The sequence below is a fragment of the Megascapheus bottae genome, chromosome 11 (genome assembly GCF_031878675.1).
Source record: "Megascapheus bottae isolate mThoBot1 chromosome 11, mThoBot2.hap1, whole genome shotgun sequence".
NCBI classification, from domain to species: domain Eukaryota; kingdom Metazoa; phylum Chordata; class Mammalia; order Rodentia; family Geomyidae; genus Megascapheus; species Megascapheus bottae.
Window position 1 is genome coordinate 44,693,996 of NC_143519.1, and position 22,096 is coordinate 44,716,091.

The 22,096-nt window shown below is 38.0% G+C and overlaps 1 protein-coding gene and 1 long non-coding RNA gene across 4 annotated transcripts in view; one reads left to right on the forward strand and one right to left on the reverse strand.

The window, feature by feature from the left end:
• The window catches only part of Setdb2 (SET domain bifurcated histone lysine methyltransferase 2), a 38,819-nt gene that overhangs the window by 762 nt on the left and 15,961 nt on the right, over window positions 1-22,096 (forward strand). For both annotated transcript variants that reach the window (XM_090342162.1, XM_090342161.1), the window contains exons 2-7: window positions 3,093-3,466; window positions 7,941-8,066; window positions 10,209-10,274; window positions 14,847-14,943; window positions 19,048-19,605; window positions 21,666-21,782. In XM_090342162.1, the coding sequence (XP_090198288.1) occupies window positions 3,298-3,466; window positions 7,941-8,066; window positions 10,209-10,274; window positions 14,847-14,943; window positions 19,048-19,605; window positions 21,666-21,782 (1,133 nt within the window). In that variant the 5' untranslated portion in view covers window positions 3,093-3,297. The remainder of the gene's footprint in view (window positions 1-3,092; window positions 3,467-7,940; window positions 8,067-10,208; window positions 10,275-14,846; window positions 14,944-19,047; window positions 19,606-21,665; window positions 21,783-22,096) is intronic.
• Window positions 2,458-22,096, reverse strand: part of LOC150056989 (uncharacterized) — a 38,088-nt gene continuing 18,449 nt past the window's right edge. Inside the window, exon 3 of one of the 2 annotated variants that reach the window (XR_016537108.1) lies at window positions 2,458-2,619. This is a non-coding gene — a long non-coding RNA (uncharacterized LOC150056989). Of the gene's footprint in view, window positions 2,620-11,378; window positions 11,476-22,096 lie in introns of those variants that run through there. The other variant, XR_016537109.1, reaches the window with a different exon arrangement.

A 22,096-nucleotide genomic window follows, 5' to 3' on the forward strand; every position in this document is an offset into this window, starting at 1 on the left:
TAATGAAGGAGGTCCCAGAAGTGGGTGCCTGAAGCGGTAAAATGAGCTGGTCAAAACCGGGACTCTTTTCAAATGTAGCTGCTTGGTTCTTTTTCTCCCAATTTTTAGTTTGTTTTTTTTTTTTTTGCAGTTTTTTTTTTAAGATTTCCAGAATATTGAATGAGAGCATTGATGGGCTTGTTCTCATCCAGTTCTTGATGAAACTGCTTTTGACGGCTCAACATTATTTGAGTCTCCATCACGAGACTGATCACTTTAAGGAAGTTCTTTTTCACTCCTATTTTAGTAAAGCTTCCTCCACTGTTGAACTTGTATTCAGTAGTTTTGGTTTTGATTTTCTGCATCTGAGACTATAGTTTCCATTCTTTTGTTGAAACAGGAATTCAGATTTGCAAGCGTCTAATTTTATATATATTGTTGGTTGTGGAGCTTCAACTCATGACCCAGGCACTATCCCTGAGCTCTTTTACTCAAGCCTCTAGCACTCTACCACTTTGAGCCACAGCACCACCTTCGGTTTTCTAGTTGTAAATGGAAGATAGTCTCCTGGACTTGTCCTGCCCTGGCTAGTGTTGAACCACAATCCTCATATCTCAGACTCCTGCATAGGTAGGATTACAGCAGCGAGCCACCAGCACTCGCCTTTGCAAACTTTTTAATGTCAAACTTTTGAAGGTATTCCTAGAATAAGCCCCACTCTTAATCTCCTGCTAGACACCTTTATTTAATATTTTTGCATCTATAACCCAGGAGTGGTTTACCTTCTGTGGCCTCCCACATAGCTCATTTTGCTGGGATGACAGATATATACTACCACAACCAATTTGTTGATCCAAATGAGGGTCTCACGTGTTTTGTTTTTTTTCTGTAGGCAGGCCCTAGACCTTTGTTCTCTCAACCTTGGCTGAGTTTACAGGTGTAAACTGTCATTTTGTGTGTTAAGTTTTTCTTTATATGTTTCAGTGATATTATTTGTATATAAAAGTTCATAAATAATAGGTCTTTATCATGGATTCTTAATGGAAAGTAGTTTTGCTTCTGTTACACACACACACACACACACACACACACACACACACACACACACACACACACACACACACACACACACACACACACACACACACACACACACACACACACACACACACACACACACACACACACACACACACACACACACACACACACATCTGTTTTGCCAGTACTGGGCTTAAGCTCAGGACTAGAGCACTGTCCTTGGATTTCTCAAGGCTAGAGGTCTACCACTTCAGCCTCTGCACCACTTCTGGCTTTTTTTTTTTTTTTTGCCAGTCTTGGGCTTGGGCTCAGGGCCTGAGCACTGTCCTTGGACTTTCTCAAGGCTAGAGCTCTACCACTTGAGCCTCAGCACCACTTCCAGCTTTTTTCTATGTATGTGGTACCGAGGAATCGAACCCTGGTATTCGTGCATGCTAGGCAAGCACTCTACCACTAGGCCAAACTCCCGCCCCCTTCTGGCTTTTTTTTTTATGTATGTGGTACCTAGGAATTGAACCTGGGTCTTTGTTCATGCTGTGCAAGCACTCTTCCATTAGGCCAAACTCCCGGCTTTCTGTTATATTTTTATTTGGGCTGGGAGTCCTTGGTACCACATACATAGAAAAAAGCTGGAAGTGGTGCTGTGGCTCAAGTGGTAGAGCTCTAGCCTTGAGAAAAAGTCTAAGGACAGTGCTCAGTCCCTGAGTTCAAGTCACATGACTGGCCAATAAACAATAAAAAATAAAAATACTCATGTATAGTTTTTACTTCCTTTCATTTTTAGTCTATCCATAACATTGTAATTTTTTTTTTTTTTTGCCAGTCCCAGGGCTTGAACTCGGCCTGAGCACTGTTCTTGGTCTCTCTCAGAACTAGTGCTCTATTACTTGAGCCACAGCACCACTTTCAGCTTTTTCTATGTACGTGGTACCAAGGAATCAAACCCTGGTCTTCTTGCATACAGGCAAGCACTCTACCATTAGACCAAACTCCTGGCCCCTAGATAGATTTTTTAAAAATGATCACACATCATTTTTGATTAATTTGAATATCTGTCCAATAGGAAAGGTTAATGCATTCATCTTTATTGTAGTTGTTAATACATCCATCCTTCGTTTGTGTGTGTGTGTGTGTATGTATGTGTCTGTCTGTCTGTCCTAGAATTTGTATTCAAAGGCTCTGTATTCTCCATTGCTTTTTTTCACTTAGGCCTTGAGCCATGCCTCAACTTCTCGCTTTTTGCTGCATAATTGGAGTAAAGGTCTTTCAGACTTTTTTTGCCCAGGCTAGCTTAGAACCTTGGCCCTCAGAATGAGATCCTAAGTGGTTAGGATTACACATGTGAGCCAGTGACACCTACCTTGCATATGGCCTTATTTCTTGCCCTGTTACCTGCTTCTCTTTGTACCTTTGTTTTTAGATACTGGTGACTGAACTCTGTTTTGTTCTTGCTAGACAAACAATTATACTTAAAAGCACATCAGTCCTTTTGCTTTTAGTTTATTTTTCAAATAGAATCTTATACTTTTACCTGGTCTGCTTCAGATGCATCTCCTACTTCCTCCTTTCAAGTTATAAGTTCATTCCATGGTGCCTGGCCTGAGGAAAAACAATTGTTAATATACTTGAGTGTATGAATTATTAACCATTTAATAGGAAATATGAATGATGAACTAAGTAGGATATGTCATTAATAAAAAGGTACAAAATATATTCTAATATCTGAATTTTAAAGGACAATAATTGTTAGTATTTATCAAGGCTTTCCTGTATGTCAGGCACTATTTAAATGATTAAGTCATATCTTTTGAACAACCTATATAGCAATTAATATTAATATCCCTATTTTAAAAACTTAAAAATAGGATGTAGTTTAGTAATGTATTAATGTGAACATGTTAAATATGGGTGATAATTTTCATATTTATAATTATTATTATAACTTGTATTTTCTACATTTCTCCAGCTCATGTGTATTCTCTTTGTAATGGTTCATACTAATATAGCAATGTCATTTTCTTGTACTTTTTTGTGCTTTATAAATATGTAGTATTCTTCATTTTTCCTTACAGAATATTTCATGAGTTTGTGGATTCAAAAATGAAGTTGATTTTTATTTTTTATAAAGACATTGGCAGTGATGTGATATGACTGTACATGTTCATTTGATGAAGATGTTTGTGCCTCTTTTGTGAATGGACTTGTGGGATTTCTGAAAGTTTTTTCAACCACATTTTCTATGCAAATATTCATGTATCAAAGAATACTGGATTTAGAATGCATAATGATGGTGTATTTTCTTTGAGGACTTCCAATTTCTTAGAGACTACAATTGGATTCCAGTTATATTCTCCAATCAAAGTGGAATATATTCATTCTTTTGATATACTTAATTTTGAAGAATTTTATGTTTACCAACAGCACCAAAGAATGGGAGAAAAAAATGGTAAGTTGAAGAACACGTTTAAAATTTTTTTGTTTGTTTGGTCGTGGGGCTTGAACTTTGGGCTTGGACGCTATCACTGAGCTCTTCAGCTCAAGGCCAGTGCTCTACCACTTGAGTCACAGCGCCACTTCCTAAACTTTTTAGAAAATAGACTTCTTGAATTAATGTTTCTTAGTTGTTACAGAAAATTGAGTGAATTGCTTAGAGAATTCCCATGTACTCAGCCCTGAGTTTCACTTAACATTTTAATATCTACATTTGGATGGTACATGTTACAATTAATGGACCTTTTTACTGGCATTTATTATGAACTAAAGTCCATAATTTATTCAGATTGACTTGGCACATATTTCTTTTTCTTTCAAGGATTCCATTCAGGATAACACGTTATATTTAATTTCACTTAGGCTACTCTTGCCTATGTATAGTGTCTCAGGCATGTGAGTTTATAGCTACGTGATTTGTAGACTGTCCCTCTGTTGGAATTACCATCTAATATTTTTCTTGGAATTAGATGGACTGGCAAGTTTTGAGATGTAAAAATCACAAGGGTAAAGAATCCTTTTTTTTTTTTTTCAATTTTATTGTCAGGGTGATGTATACAGGAGCTGCAGTTATATTTGTCATGTATAGGTACATTACTTCTTGAACATTGATACCCCTTCCCACACTTTTCTCCTACTTTTCCTTTCCCATGCTTTTCTCCCACTTTTCCTTCCCTTAACCTCTCCCAATCATATTGTTTTTCCTCTTCCCTTCCCTATTTCAAATAAACAAATAAACTTATATACAATATACTATGTACCAAAGTCAGATGCAGTAACAACAGGGGATAAACAATAGGAAAATGGTAAAATAATTTCATATAGTACATTGAAAACAACCACCACAAAGATAAACTCTTGTTTCCATATCCTGGAGTTCATTTCACTTAGCCTTATCCTATATGACCATATGCACATAGCTTTTGAGCTAGTGTGACTAGAAAGAAACATTTTTATTTTGTAATAGTACATGTACATGTAGCGTGATCATTTTTCCTTGCAGAATATTTCATGAGTTTGTGAATTCAAAAATGAAGTTGATTTTTATTTTTATAAAGACATTGGCAGTGATGTGATATGACTGTACATGTTCATTTGATGAAGGTACTGTATAAAGGTGTTACAGTACATAAGTCAGGTAAAGAGTGCATTTCTTTCTGGATAATATCATCTCTTCCCTTGCTCTCTCAGTTTTTTCCTCCTGTCCCTAGAGACAAGTTCTATAGCTCATTTTCAACATAGTGTCTAATGAGTACCAGTGCTGCATTTATTTCTCCTTTCCATACCATGTTTTTTTTAAAGCTGGTTTCATTACTTTGAAAATCCTTTCCACCTCTGATAAAGACAAATCCCTAAAATAGGATGCTAATTTACATTCATAAAAGGACACCTAGTAATGTTAATTGGTTACATTCTTTGAATAATAATTTTGCTTAAAAGCAGTGAATTTTGCTGATGAGTGAAAATTTAATGATTTTAGGAACCTTGGGAGCTACTATTTCATAAAAAAAATTATTCCCACCAAAATGATGTGAATAATTTCTGTACAATTCTACAGTTAAAGAATTATTTCAGTTATTTCTACAATTAATTTCTTTTGCCTAAGACTTGTATGTAGTAATCAATGGTCAGCTGCCAATATGCTGACGTGTACATCAGTTTATGGGATAGAGGCTTCTCATTATGTACGGATATGGTCTGAACAATGTGTGCTTTGCTAATTGTGATACCTATCCTTCCCTTTACTCTTGATATACTACTCTGCTGAATTTCCCTTTCAATTTGCAAGATGCCATGGTTCCTTGTTCTTGTATTCATTCATTTCCATGTTGGTGTTCTGCAGAAGACCCTGTCTTTGGTGGTGGTGGTGGTGGTGGTCATGGGCTTTAACTCTGGGCCCGGGCACTGCCCCTGGGTGCCTCAACTCAGGTACCACTCTACCACTTTGAGCCACCAGGCCACTCCAAGTTTTATGGTGATATAAGGCTCACAGACTTTCCTTCCTAGACTGGCTTTGAACCTTAATCCTCATCTCTCAGCCTCCTGAGTAGCTAGGATTATAGGCCTGAGCCACCAGCCCCTAGGCTCCAGCCCTTGCCCTTTTATTCTAATCACACATATTTTTTGGCTTTGGCTAGTGTTTGCATGCTATTGAGTCCAGAATTGGTATTTCTGAATCAAATCTTACACTGTAGCCTAAATACCTAGTTTGTACAATGATCTCCCCTTTTCACTTTCCTACCTGTCCCTCTACCTTTTATTCCTTACCTCAGTGTATAGCATTACTGTCAGTATGGTTCCCTGAGACAGAAGGATGGAAGCCATTCTAAACTCTTCCCACTCCCCCCTGGGTGACCAATCTTATTGATTGTGTGTGTGTGTGTGTGTGTGTGTTGCACCAATACTGGGGCTTTAACCCAGGGCCTATGTATTGTCTCTTAGCTTTTTTCACTCAAGACTGGCATTCTACCTCTTGAGTCACAGTCCATTTAGGGCTTTTTGGTGGCTAATTGGAGGTAAGAGTCTCTTGGACTTTCCTGACTGGGTTTAAACTATGATCCTCAAAGCCTCTGTAAGCTCCAAGTAACAGAGTTACAAGGTTGAGCCATTGGCTCCTGGCTGTATTTGATTTTTTTTTTTTTTTGAGACAAAATGACACTGTATGGTCTAAGATGTCATCAAACTCTGCCTCAGCAGCCTGAGTTCTGAGATTATAGCACCAAAGTTGGCTTTTGTGTAATCTTTCATTTGTTTGTTTTATTTTATTCTTTTCATTTATTTTATTCTTTCTTTGTTTAAGGGCAACACACATGGCTTATACCTGTTGAGTAGGGTTCCCTCTAAAAATAAACTTGATTATCATGGCACAGAAGCAACCTTTGTCAGAAGTTTTTGTTTTTTCACACTGAATTTGTTTCAGATCTTGAACCTTTTCTAGGCTGTGCTACTGAGAATTTTAAAAATATGCTTCATGTTGTGTAGTTCAGACTATGATGCTAACAGGGAAACAGTCCCCCTCCTGAGACCACTTAGCCGCAGCCCTAATTAGCCTGAGATCCACTTTGGAAAGGTGACTCTCCCAGTAGGAATTATGACTCAGAGGTCTAAGCCTCTTTCCTTATGAAGGTTTTGTCTCTGTTATCAAACTTGGAGGTTTGGGATTTAGTTTTTCTTAAGGAAAGTTTCTGGTCTTTTCATTCATTTATTATTATTGTTGTTATTATTATTATTATTTTGCCAGGCCTCTGGCTTGAACTCAGGGCCTGGGGCACTGTCTTTAAGCTTTCTCAAGGTTAGCACTGTACCACTTGAACAACAGCACCATTTCGGCATTTTCTGTGTATGTTGTATCCAGACTTTCATTCATGCTAGGCCAGCACTTTACCACTAGGCCACTCTCTTGGCACTAAAGTGTAATTATTATACTTCGTCTGTGCTTAGAGCCCAATTAGTTAATTTTAGCTACTTTTATTTGTTCATCTTAACACTTGAAAATTTGTCGTTAATATGATAAAAATTTTATCACTTTTAAACATAGTATTAGTGTGAGATTTTTTTTTCTCGTTTTTAATTTCAAAGGGATTATTTCTCTAGGAAATTTTGAGTTAGATGTTAGCTTCCAAAGCATTTGAAAATTGGCTTCTTTATATAATTTTACCTGTAAAAACTTTAAGTATTGTTTTGTTTCAGAAGTAGAACTATGGCTCAAAGAGGTAAAGCACTAGCCTTGAGCAGAAAAACTCAGTGACAATGCCCAGGCCTTAACAAAAGAAATTAAGAATATTATTTTGCTTTGTGTGTTTAATGCTAATATAAAAGGCTTTTTTTTAAAAAAAAAGCAATATTACTGGATATATAGTTATTTTCAGTAGTCATTAAGATATCTTATTCTAAAATCTGTATGGAGATTGTGTCCTTGAAACTTTTTGTGTAATTGCTTCTGGATTCGCGCACGCGCGCGCGTGTGTGTGTGTGTGTGTGTGTGTGTGTGTGTGTGTGTGTGTGTGTGTGTTTGTTTAGATTTTGTTTTGTTTGTCACTCATAGGGTATGAAGTTAGGGCCTGGGTTCTGTTCCTGAGCTCTTCTGCTCAAGGCTAGTGCTCTACCACTTTTAGCCACAGCACCACTTCTGGTTTTCTGTGGGTTAATTGAAGATATGAGTCTCATGAACTTTCCTGCTAGGCCTAGCTTCTAACAATGATCATAGCTACTCAGGAGGCTGAGTAGCTAGGATTACAAACATGAGCCACCAGCACCAAGCTTTTATTTTTTTTAAATATGGAAATATTACCAAAACCATTTTTTCCTCAAAGAAAGTGGTAGACTACTTGTATCTTAATTTTTATAAACCAAGTAGATTTTCTATAGCATGTGTCATGGTGAATTAATCTATTTCTGTTAAATTCGTAAGGTGCTCACTTTTATTCCAGGTGATGCAGAAGCTTTCTGGCTGGAGCTAGAAGATGATGGAAAGGTGGACTTCATGTTTGACAAAGTACAAAATGTGCTGCAGTCATTAAAACAGAAGATCAAAGATAGGTCAGCTACAAATAAAGGTATGAAAGACATTAAAACTTCGGTGTTATTTATATTAAATATTATCCATTGATCATATGGATAATTCTGTTTCTGTTTGATTTTGCACTAGTCCTGGTATTTGATCTCAAGACCTCGCCACTGTCCCTGAGCATTTTTGCACAAACTAAATGTTCTACCTCTTGAGCTACAGCTTTACTTTTGCCTCTTTTGGTTCTTAATTGGAGATAAGAGTCTCTCAGACTTCTCCTACTTGGGCTGACTTCCAACTTTGATCCTTAGCTATCAAATTCCTGAGTTACAAGGATTACAAGTGTGAACCATTGGCACCTGGTTTAATGTTTACTTTTTTTTAAGTCATATGATGCCAGGTGCTGGTGGCTCATGCCTATAATCCTAGCTACTCAGGAAGCTAAGATCTGGGGATTGCTGGTCAAAGCCAGCCAGGGCACGAAACTCAAAACTCCATGAGACACATCTCTAATTAACCACCAGAAAACTGTTAGTGGTGCTGTAGCTCAAGTGGTTGAGCGTGCTATTCTTGAACTGAAGTGCTTGGGGACAGCACCCAGCCCCAGAGTTAAAGCCCCATAATCAACCAAAAAAAATCATATAATTCCATTGTTTTCTATGAACCTAACATTGATTCTATTTTTTATTTTTCCGTAAAAATTTCAGTTCATTATACCATGCATATCTTATAAACAGGATGATAGTTGAATCTGATTGTTAATAATAGCTGTTGAATTTACTTCTTTTTATTCAGGCTACTTTTTACCTCTTTCTGTTTTAGAAATAGTGTCATACTATGTTACCCAAATTAGCTCAGAACTCTTTGCTCAGTCTGACTACTTCATCCTCTAAATGAAGATCAGGGATTGGGATATCTTTTTCCTTGTTTCATCCTTTTTCTTTTATTTTTTTGTATTATGTTAAGTAGCTCTGTACAAAGGGGCTTCAATTCCAAGCCAGATGTGAGCCATCAGCACCAACTTTTATTTTCTTTATAAGGAAATATTATCAAGGAAAATAACAGATTACTTGGCTTATAAATGAAATTAATGTTCAAGTAGATTTTCTGTAACTTGTGCTCTGGTGAATTAATCTATTTCCATTAAATTCCTAAATGCTTACCTTGATCAATATCATCCATCATTCTCTATCTCTCCCAACTCCACCTATTCCCTCAGTATCTTTTTATTATATAACATTTGACATATGTTAGAAAATACAGGAAAACTATCCATTATCCCATTATTCAGTTATTCTGTATAGAGGCTACATAGGTAGTTCTGTTGTAGGATTGAACCTAAAATGCCTGAGGCCTTGGGCGCAATACTTCCTCCCCTGCCCAACTATCCACGTATGACCAGATTTTGCCTACTTTATACAGAAATACTAGTTTTGTGAAAGCAAAACTAGTGTCCTGTGTGCATAGTTTATCCAACCTTTTGGATTTTGTTTTCTTTTGTTGTTAACCTTTGTTAAAGAGCATATGTCTTTGGTTGCAGAGCATATTTCTTTAATGTGAAATCTTCCTTTAGTGCATGAGGACATATATAGTTGGAAACAAAAATTTTCTGCAAACTGTTGTTACTACTTTCTAGTGACATTTCTGTTTTATTACAGAAATTATCATGTACTTATAAAAAGTGCTGTTGCCAGGGCAAGGTGGCTCATACCTGTAATCCTAGCTACTCAGGAGGCTGAGATCTGAGGATCAAGGTTCTAAAGCCAGCCTGGGCACAAAAGGACCTGAGACTCTTATCTCCAATTAACCTCTAGAAAATGAGAAGTGGGGCTTGGCGCAAGGGTAGGGTGGTAGCCTTGAGCTGAAGAGCTCAGGGACGGCACCCAGGCCAAGTTCAAGCCCCATGACCCACCCTCAAAAAAAAAAAAAAAGTGCTGTGTTTTCATTTTAATATCCTTCCAAATACTTTAGGAGTCAGATTTATATAGAGTTGAGTCCAGTTCTAGTCCTCTTAGCTAGAAGTCCTAGAATTAACCCCTGAGCCTCAGTTTCTTGGTTCCTAATGCAGGTCCTCATTTTAACTTCTCAGGAAAGGTTGAAGATAAAAGTGTGTAAACTGTAGCTTGAATAAACCTGATAGTGATTACTTTCATTTTATTCTGCTTTTTTTGTTGTTTTGTTTTCTTACCAGAGTATATTCAAGCAATGATTCTAGTGAATGAAGCAACTATAAGTAACAATTCAACATTGGTAACAGGTATGTACATTTCTTATGCCACTTATAGAGTGTTCTATGGCATTTTCTTGCCATGGAGCAGACTAGCCTAGTAGTCAGGTTAAATGAAATTTGAAATGAAATGTAAGATCCACATTGCTAAGTTATACAGCCCTCAGTTTTTTCTATTAAATGAAAAGTCATATATATCTATGGAATGATAAGGAATGGACTTCCCACTATGCATCCTAGGGAAAGATTGAACAGGTGTATATACTCTTCAAAATGCCTTTCATGCAAATAGTGCAGATAGAAGTTTTAAGACTAAAGCAGGTTAACCTGCTTTCTGTGAAGAACACTACTAGAAAGATATATTCTGGTGTAGGTAATTGGTAGTTAAAACTTTCTTTTCTGGATTTATTAGTCACTAAGCAAATTCAGTTTAGAAGGGTTAGCAAAAATCCTGTTTTTCATAACACCACTGACCAAAAAAAAAAAAATGTGGTTTTTAAGTCTGGTGTGGTGGCTCTCGCCTGTAATCCTAGCTAATCAGGAGGCTGAGATCTGAGGCTCGTGGTTCAAAGCCAGCCTGGGCACCAAAGTCTTATGAGACTAATCTCCAATTAACCACCAGAAAATTCGAAGTGGTGCTGTGGCTCAAGTGTAGAGCAATAGCCTAGAGTTGAAGAGCTCAGGGACAGTGCCCAGGCCCAGGGTTCAAGCCCCACAATAATAAATAAATGTGTGGTTTTTCCATATGTCAAGTAATTGTACAATTATCTGTGAAGACCAGTGGGCTGTTCTACAACTTAATTTAGTTTTAACACTAGCTACTCAGTCTGTGTGAACCACCCAGGTTAAGGGGATCAATCTCAAAAAATTTGTCTCTACTTTAGATGTCAATCGCAAGCCTTGGACATCTGGTACCTAGCTAAAATCAGTGGTTTCCCACAACACTTTCTGCAGGTTAGATAAAATGGTTCACAGAATTCAGGAAAATATTTTGCTTACACTTATAGTGTATTATAAAGGGTACAAATCAACAGATGAAGAGGTACAGAAGGCAAAGTCTAGAAGGGTCTCAAGAGCATATCTGGAGATGGGGAATGTACCAAAACTTCGAACAGATACTTTCACTAACCTGAAGGCTTTCTGAATCCAATTATTTAGAGATTTTACATAAAGATGAATGATTAAATCATTGTCTTGGTGATCAACTCAATTTCCTGTTCCTTTAAACTCCCTGGAAATAGTACAGAGGTAGGTAGTTAGGGGCTGAAAGTTATATTCCGGTAATTGTACATTGGTTTTTCTGCTGACTGGCTACCATCCTAAAGATCTCTACAGATCCTGCTCACTAGTTGTCTCTCATTATACCAAAATTACTCTTACTACCCTGGAGATTGCAAGACCTCTCAAGCCCTATGTCACGGACCAGGAATGAAGATTGCATACAATTGACAGCACATGTTCCTTTCACCTCATTTCTCAGGAAATTACAAGGATTTGGGGAACACTGTCAGGAACAAGGCAGATCAAATGCATAATTCTTGTTATGTGTACCAAGACTAGAAGAACTAAAAATTGAGAGTATTTAATCAGTAGCAATTCATGAATCTTGGCTAAAGTACATGTTACCAGATTTAAATTAATGCTGTTGGATATTGTCAACAAATTTCACTAGTTTTCATTTTACTCATAATTTGAAGCCTTAAAGCTTTTAAATCTCTTGAGTTTATAGTCTTAAATCGCCAGTTTAAGAAGACAATTTCAGTAGCTTAGTGTTAGAAATCTAGTTAACTGAAGAAAGTATCCTCCCCTCAATAACATTTGGAGTTAAATAGGAGGAACATTTTTCTCTTTCACAGTGCAGTTGTGAATGATATTGATAATGGCACAATTAACAGAAGAAAAAGCATGCAGATTTATTAGGTTTTTTGTTTTGTTGTGGTTGGTGGGGCTTGAAGTTGATCAGGACACTGTCCCTGAGCTCTTTTGCTCAAGGCTAGCACTTTGAGCCACAGCTCCACTCCAGTTTATTAACATTTAGTTTTCATATTCACAAGAACATCACAAAATATTCAAAGTAGCAATGAGATTTGAGAGTTTAAAATACCATCTTAACAGGGGGAAAGTAGTGATGTCTTTAGAAGATGGGGTCAAGAAACACTAGTGGAAGCACAAATGACTTTGAAAAGGTCCTGAGGAGAATAGATGGGAGATGCAAGAGTTTGTGACATTGTCTGTGTGGGAATAAAACCAGCTTTCCCTGCTCATCAGTAACGACTCACTCCTGGTTGAATTTCATGGAAGAGAGGGTATTTTTTTTTTCTTTTGTTTATTTTATTTTATTTTTTGCCAGTCCTGGGCCTTTAGCTCAGGGCTTGAGCACTGTCCTTGGGCTTTCTCAAGGCTAGAACTCTACCACTTGAGCCACAGCACCACATCTGGCTTTTTTTTCTATGCATTTGGTACCAAAGAATTGAACCTGGGTCTTTGTGCATGCTAGGCAAGCACTCTACCACACACACAAAACTCCTGGACCCAGAGAGGGGATTTATTACAATTGATTTGATTTGGTTGTTTTTGGAAGATCTGTTTGTAGACAGTTCCAAGATGTTCAGAGAAAGCTTAACCTGCATTTATTGCCTCAAATGCCTTGAGCTCAAACGTGTATTACACCCTTAAGGAATTACATTAAATTTGGAAAAATCAGGCTTTTAACATTCAGGCGATAGTAACAAGGAATTGATCTTAAGCAATATTTTTTTTTATTTCCTAAAACAACTTATTTTCTACTGAAACAACTTACTGTCTACTAAAAGTAAGTTGAAGTTGGTTTTTTTTTTTTTGAGGTGGCCAAAAGTAATCATTTTATTAATATAATTTTAATAGCTTGTTCACCTGAAATGTAGTGAATTTGCCAAAATAGAAGTGTGGGTTTTTTTTTTTTGCCAACTATAGAGAAATGTTTCGAATAAGTAAGAGAGAGTTAGCTAATTGACAGTTTTAACAATTAAGTTTCATGCTTCTATTTTCAAATGAAGATTTTGAGTGAGAAACAATAGGACCTAATGTCCTATTTTTCAAAGGAAGCCTTTCAGGGAACCAGCCTGGACTCTTCAGACACTGATCAAACCACTCATTACTTTTAATTTTCCTTACGTAAACTGTAATGTAAGTATGTATGGTGTCCCCATACAATATCTAATCATTCAGATCTGAGTGGGTCCCTCATCTTCTTCTGGTCTCCAGGTAATGTTTGATCACTGTAACCAGTCTTTAGCAGGAATCTTATCTTCTCAGTTTCTCCAGAATCCTCATTTGCCTGGATGTTTCCTCTGTAAGACATTTTCTGTCTAGTGAATCCCACTGTGTTCCTTGGCTTTACATTCCTACTTGCCATGCTGTGTTTGCAGTTGTATCAGTCTCCATTCCTTATTAGAAAATCCTATAGCAATATACCTGTGGTAGTGGTGCTTAATAAGGTCTGCCTTACCTGCTTCAATAGGTATCATAATTTTTTGAACGCAATGCAGTAAGGCCAGATAAAGATCAAATTATCCTTAAATTATTTTAGTGAATTGAGGAAACAGATGTTTCGGAGCCCCCCTCCAAAAGACTGTTTCTATAACCTGTAACTTTGTTTTGATTAAACATAAAAAGCCTATATTTCAGACATGTTGAAGGGTACAACTAGATGAGCTATGAAAACAATTAAAATGTATTTTCCAGTATGTACATGGCACTGGATTATATCCCAAACACCACATCAGAAAGAGGTAACAAAAGAAAATGACATGTCAACATGGTGCCCTGTACCTATAGTCCCACTTGAGCTGAGGTGTTTGAGGCCAATCAGGGCAACATAGAAAAAGAAGAAAGAATAAGTGTAAGAGGAAATATTAGAAGACAGAGAGGTAGCCAAATACCTTAAATCCCATTCCCTAAAATAAAGTTATAGATAATGAGAAAATGAAAGATACATAAACTTAGCAATTTTGTGATCTTATGTTATCCATGGAAACCTATGTTATTTTTCTTTAAAATAGTCACAGCCAGGTGCAGTGGCTCACGCCTGTAATCCTAGCTACTCAGGAGGCTGATATCTGAGGACCAAGGTTCAAAGCCAGCCTGGTCACTAAAGGACCTGAGATTCTTCATCTAATCTCCAGAAAAACAGGAAGTGGGGCTTGGCTCAAGGGTAGGGTGGTATCCTTGAGCTGAAGAGCTCAGGGACAGCGCCCAGGCCAAGCTCAAGCCTCATGACTAACAAGATAAATAGTAAAGTAAAATATAGTCAGAACTAAATGGTGTTCACCTTGAAATTTAGATCAAATCTAGACCAGACTAAAATTCTCCAGAAGCAATCTTTTTTTTAGGTACTTTAGTCTCTCACCCTCCTTCTCCCCCCCACTCTCTTTCTTCCTTCCTCTCCCTCTCGCCAATTTTTGAAAATATTCACCCTTAACATTTTGCTTTTTGAAATGTTTTGAAAACTGAACAGGTTTCCTTTGAGCAGAATTTCTAGCCAGTGTAAGACATTATGTGGCTATTTTAATGAGTGATTGTAACTTGGCATACTTGTCAATCTTTTTTTCCCCTGCAATGTAGATTATAAGCATATAATTCAGAATGAACAGGAAAGCAAATCAAATGTACTTCCCTCCACATCATATGAGAACTCCTTTATAGAAGACAGGATACTTCAGTAAGTATATGTTATGTATATATAATTCTGTTCCTAAAAGAGATGTATTCAGACAATTCACTTGTTCAAATCATTCAATGTTTGAATAGGTAAATTGTATAAAAATCTCTTTGCATTAAAAATGCTTAAAAATTGTAAATTTTAGTTGTTTTATTTAGGATACAGGTGCCTGACTTTTTCATGGGTCATGAGGCTTGAATTCTAGGCCTGGTCGCTATCCCTGAACACTTCTGCTCAAGGCTATTGACCTACCCTTGAGCCACAGCCCCACTTTCTGTTTTCTAGTGATTAACTGGAGATAAGAGTCTCACAGTCTTTAGTGCCGGGGCTGGCTTTGAATCAAGATCCTCAGATCTCAGCCTCCTGAGTAGCTGGGATTATAGGCATGAGCCAATGCACTGGCAACTTGACTCTCTTAATAGGTTATTTACTTACTGTCTCTTGGTAATCCAGTCTTTTTATACAATTTAACTTTGGATGTCTATTCATTTTATTAATGCACTAAATCCTACCAAATGTGTTTTTAATTTTCTTTTACAAGTTGCTAACTTATTTGTAGCATTAAAAATACCTTTCAGCTAGACACCTATGTGGCTCACCTATAATCTTAGCTGCTCAGGAGGCTGAGCTCTAAGAATCACGGTTTGAAGCCAGCCTGGGCAGAAAAGTCCCCATAACCACTCAAAACCCAGGAGTGGTGCTGTGGCTCAAGTGGTAGAACAGTAGCCTTGACCACAAAGAGGCTCGGGGACAGCGCGCAGGCCCTGAATTCAAGCCCCACAATCAAAACAAAAAAAATCCTTCTTTCAATATCAGTTTAGTTTTTAAAATATATAACGGCTCTACAGCAGTATTAAACATTATGTGAGAATAAGGTACTGGTGGCTCATGTCTGTAATCCTAGCTACTTAGGAAGCTGACTGCTGAGGATCATGGTTTGAAGCCAGCTGGACAGAAAAGTCTATAAGGTTTTTATCTCGGTTACCCTCCAAAAAGCAAGAACTGGAGGTGTGTCTCAGGTCAAGTGACATGAAAAGGTCAAGTGAGAATGTGAGATTCTGAGTTCAAGCCCTAGTATTAACACCAAAAAAAAATATTTTTTTTTTGAGATTAAGTTTTTCTAATTTTTTTTTTCTTCTCCTTTTACTTCTGATTTTAGTTAACTCTGATTATACTCCTCTACATAAAGAAATATGCCAGAGGGCCGGGAATTTGGCCTAGTGGTAGAGTGCTTGCCTAGCATGTACAAAGACTTGGATTCGATTCCTTGGTACCACATACATAGAAAAAAAGCTGGAAGTGGTGCTGAGGCGCAAGTGGTAGAGCTCTAACCTTGAGAAAGTTTAAGGACAGTGCTCTGGCCTTGAAGCCCAGGAGTAGCAAAAAAAAAAAAAAAAAAAAAAAAGAAGAAAGAAAAAAGAAATATACCAGAGCAAAATCTGATACTTTGTCTTTTTATTAGTAGGTAACGTCAGTACCAAATCTTCAAGTACTAAGGGGAAATTCCTGAAAATATTTTCTCCTAGGACAAAGTATGTTCCCCACAAAATGAAAAACACATTTTTGTTTTGTTTTGTTTTGTTCCCCTGTGGGGCTACAGATGTAGTCAAGTGGTAGAACAGTTGTCAGCAATGAACCAGGCTTCACGGTTAAGTATCAGTCCTTCCACAGAGACTGGGAGATAGCCCCCATCATTCCATTTTTCTTTGTTTCTTTTTCTTTTCTGAGTCAGGGACTTGTTATAGAACCCAGAATAACCTTAAACTCAAGACCTTCATATCTCAGTCTTCTTGATGCTAGAATTACAGCTGTTTTCCAACATACCCAGCTACATTTTTTTTTCATAGGCATGACTTTCAGGTCTTTGAGAAAGACGTACGTAAGTTGTAGGGGAAACATTTTTGTGTATGTGCTGGTACTGGGACTTGTGCTCAGGGCCTTGCAGTCTTCCATAGATTTTTTTTTTTGTTCAGGTTGTTGTTCTAGCACTGGATCCACATTTCCACTTGTAATACACAGGAATCTGGAGGGAATCAGCTTCACTGTAATGATTTGCAACTATAGATAATTGAGAATACTATTGGTCTACTTGAGCTAACTCTGAGAACCCAGGATTACTATGTAAAGGTGGGTGGGGGAAGTCCATATGGTCCTCACTAGTTACATGTGATATGCTTTTACCTTTTTTTAGATTTAAAGCTCAGATTTTACTGTATTCTCCATGTTGTCCTCAAAATCTCAATTCCCCTGCCTCAGAATCCAAGTGATAGGATAACAGGCTTGAGTCTCCAAACCCAGTTTGCATATAGCTATTTAAACCTGAATCAATTAAAAAACAGGCCGGGAATTTGGCCTAGTGGTTAAAGTGCTTGCCTAGCAAGCACGAAGACCCGGGTTCGATTCCTTGGTACCACATATATAGAAAAAGCCAAAAGTGGTGCTGAGGCTCAAGTGGTAGAGCTCTAGCCTTGAGAAAGTCCAAGGACAGTGCTCAGGCCCTGAGCTCAAGCCCAGGACTGGCAAAAAAAAAAAAATGGCAGTAGTAGGATTTGAACTCAGGATCTTGTGTTTGTTTTGCATACTATAACTTGAGCCATGCCTATAGCTCCACTTTTTACTGGTCATTCTTTTTCATAAGGGATGACAATGTTATCCTTTCCCTTGTTCTTTTTCAGCTTTTCCCTCCCATCCCACACACAGTAGTATAGTTCATTTTCAATATGGTACCCAGTGAGTACACCATTGCTGCATTTGTTTACTCCTGTCCCTCCATTTCTGTATATCCTCTTACATTCCTCAAGACATGTAGACAAATAAGACAAAAAGAAAAGACAACAAAAACAGCAAAAAAAGATAAACCTTGTTTGCATTGTTTGGAGATTATTTCAATAAGTGTTATTTTGTATGGTTGGATACCCATAGGCATTGTACCTTTCTGTTCTTCCTCTAAAAGTGTCTTCCTTTGATCTCTTTGTGTGTGAATACCTAGAGACCTGTATAATTTATTATGTATTGGTATTTTAGATCTAACTTCTAGCTTGGCTTACCTCAGTTAAAACATAATTCTTCTAGGTCCATCCATTTCCCTACAAATGACATAATATTAATCTTTCTAATAGCTGTATAAAATTCCATTATGTATAGGTACCACATTTTTTTTTTGAGCCATTCATCTAATGTAGGGCATCAGGACTGTTTATAAAACTTGGCTATTACAAGGAGTGTAGCAGTGAACATGGATCTGCAAGTGTCTTTATGGTATTCTGGCTTGTGATGCTGTGGGTAGATGCCCAGGAGTGTTGTGGCTGGTTGTTTTGTATATGGAATTTAGTAAACTTGTCTGCATGGGCTCCGATCTCCAGATCTCAGTCTCTTGCATAAATAGGATTACAGGTGTGACCTGGCTAAAATTTAAAATTCAATTATTTGGTCATATTGACCATATTTAAAAGCATTTCATGGCCACATATGGCTAGTAACTAATTTGGACAACACAAATATAGGTCATTTCCACCTACAGAGAAAATCCTACTAGCTGCATTCTGTAGTGAATGTTTAAAAAAAAAACCTCTACAATACCTGCATTTTATTTAGTTATTTATTTGTGTATTTATTTATTTTGCTAGTCCTGAGGCTTGAACTCAGGGCCTGAGCACTGTCCTTAGGCTTTCGCAAGGCTGGAGTTCTACCACTTGAGCCATAGCACCAGTTTCGGTTTTTCTATGTATGTGGTACCGAGAAGTGAAACCCCAGTCTTTGTGCATGGTAGGCAAGCACTCTACCATTAGTCCAAACTCCTGGCAATCCCTGTATTTTAATATGTAGTAGACACAGGAAGTAAAACAAAACACACTTACTCTTCAGGGAAATTTAAAAGCTTAGTTCAAAACGCAAGGAACACTTTTCTTAAATTTATTACCTAGAGTATCCTAAATGTATAATCTATAAGTGGCTGTAGAACATACTAAAATTCTTATTTCAGAATCTGGCATCTTATTCTTCAAAAAGATAATAGTAACTAATGCCTACCTTAGTATACAGTGTTTCTGAACATGTAAGTTGAACAGTAGATCTGAGATATTAATAAAGAATTTATCTTGACAGAACTACAGAAAAGCAGAAAGTTTTCCCTGTGGAACATACAGTTGTAAACTATGGTGAAAGAGAAAAAGAATCATCTTACACAAGTCATGACTGCTCTGGTGCTTGTCTGATCAAAATACCCACAACCTTCAAGGGAGAAAACCCTTTACAACTGCCAATTAAGTGTCACTTCCAGAGACGACATGCTAAGACAAACTCTCGTTCTTCTGCACTTCATGTGAGTTACAAAGCTCCTTGTGGAAAGAGTCTACGAAACATGAAGGAAGTCTTTCACTACCTGCTTGAAACAGAGTGCAACTTTTTATTTACAGACAACTTTTCTTTCAATACCTATGTACAATTGACTCGGAATCACCCTCGGGAAGAAGTTGTTATTTCTGATGCAGATATTAGTAATGGTGTGGAATCAGTGCCTATTTCTTTCTGTAATGAAATGAACAGTAGAAAACTTCCACAGTTTAAGTACAGAAAGACTGTGTGGCCACGAGCATGTTATCTAAACAACTTTTCCAACATGTTTACTGATTCATGTGACTGTTCTGAGGGCTGCATAGACATGTGAGTAGAAAAAAAAAATAGGACATTTCAAAAAAATTGAATGTAGAGACATATTTGTCAGAAAGTTCTGCTGTGAAGTAATTTGTCCAAAACACATTCTTGGGCCAGAGGAGTTTGGCCTAGTGGTAGAGTGCTTGCCTAGCATGCGTGAAGCCCTGGGTTCAATTCCTCATCCACAAAAAAGCTAAAAGTGGCACTGTGGCTCAAGTCACAGAGCACTGGCCTTGAACAAAAAGTGACCAAGGACAGTGCCCAGGACCTTAGTTCAAGCCCCAGGACTGGCAAAAAAAAAAGAAACAAAAAACATATTCACATATTAATATGTTGAGATCCTGATGAATGCATAAAACCCTCTGTAGCATGGAATCCTATCCAAACTAGGCTTTTCCAGTCTCCCATGCATCATTGCCACATGGCATCGGAGTTCATGTGTTCTCCACATTATGCCTCCTTTACATCACTGGTCTTGCACTTTGGTGCTGTTAGTAAATGAAATAGGGCTATTGAAAAGCATGTGATGTGATAATGCATGTGCCTCCTCAGTGAATAGGAGTGGGTAGTATAGATGGGATGATTCATGTCCCAGGGGGCACAGGATGGACAATTTGAGATTTCACTACACTGCTCAAGGCTTTTATGTATTGTATCTTCCAAGAATTCCCCCCCCCCCCCCCTGGTCATGGGACTTGAACTCTGGGCCTGGCACTGTCCCTGAGTTCTTCAGCTCAGGCTAGTGCTCTGCAACATTGAGCCACAGGGCCTCTTTCCTGTTTTCTGGTGTTTTTTGAAGATAAGAGTGTCATGGACTTTCATGCCCAGGCTAGCTTTGAACCACAGTCCTTAGATCTCAGCCTTTTTTTTTTTTTTTTTTTTTTGCCAGTCCTGGGCTTGAGCTCAGAGCCTGCGCACTAACTATCCTTGGACTTTCTCAAGGCTAGAGCTCTACCAATTGAGCCTCAGCACCACTTCCAGCTTTTTCCTATGTATGTGGTACCCAGGAATCGAACCCAGGTCTTCGTGCATGCTAGGCAAGCACTCTACCACTAGGCAAAACTCCCAGTCCGATCTTCAGCCTCTTGAGTAGCTAGGATTATAGGCATGAGCCACCTGTACCTGGCACATTTGTATCTTTATACTGGATCTGCTATCAGAAATTGAACTGACTACTAAGAGAGGAAATGTGTAGTGCAGGTAATAGTAGCCACCATCTTCTTAGAGTATGAAATGAGAAATAGAAAGCTGCTATTACCTGAATCTGGCTCAATTCCACTTGGCCCTGTCATGTAGAAGACCATAGAATTAGAGCCAAAGCAGTGGAGAAAGTATGTAACATGGAGGTGCATACAAGAGAAAATCCTGGGGCTAGGAGTGTGGGTGGCTTATTGGTAGAGTGCCTGCCCAGCGTGCATGAAGCCCTGGGTTCAATTCCATGGTGCCACATAAACAGAAAGAGCTGGAAGTGGTGCAATGCTAACCTTGAGAAAGCTCAAGGATACTACCCAGGTCCCAAGTTCAAGTGCCAGAACTGGCCAAAAAAAAAAAATAGAGAAAAATCCCACAGTGTAAAGGAAAGGAAACTGCCCTGTGGTTCAAGCAGAAAAGAGTTTATATGGGAGTTTAGGGTGTAGTCTGAATTAATGGTGGAGAGAGATTACATAGGGGAGGGTAAGAAGGAGTTACCACAATAGTGGAAGAGGAAGTGAGACCCTTCCCTGACCCACAGATGTGCAGTGAGCAGTTACCAGCAGTTATAGGTACTAGGTAGGGACTTCTAGGGAGAGCCACATGCAGAATGCATATAGAGAGAGAACAGTGGGATCCATGTGTGGTTCCACATGGAGAGGAAACAAAGATGAGAAGCCATTTTTCCTGGCATACCTAACACACAGAAGGTATGATTTCAGTCAAACTATTGATGATACCTATCTAGTTAGGGAAGGAAGCTCCATAAGTTCTGTGAACCAAACTGTTCTAAATACAATTGCAAAAATTATACTTGCATCCTCTTTTAACTTGGTGCGTTTTGTATTCTGACTTCTCAACGTTTGCCTGCCTTTTAGAACAAAGTGTGCATGTCTACAACTAACCTCGAAGAATGCCAAAACTTGTCTCTTGTCAAGTGATAGAATAAGTACTGGATATAAATATAAAAGACTACAGAGGCAAATACCTACTGGGTAAGAAACCTTGAGGATTTGGTGCAGGGTATTGGTATCATTGAAGGTGGGTATGGTTTTATTGCAGTCTGTAGTCTTTTTAGATATGTTTAACTGTTTCTAATTCTAAAAATCTTTTTTTTTTTTTTTTGGGTGCTGGTCTTGAGGCTTAAACAGCACTGTCACTGAGCATTTTTGCTCAAGACTAGCACTCTAGTACTTGAGCTATACTTCCTGCTTTTTTGGTGCTTCATTGGAGATAGTTTCAGGCTGGCTTTAGAGTGATCCTCAGATTTCAGCCTTTTAAGTAGCTAGGATTATAGGTGTGAGTCACC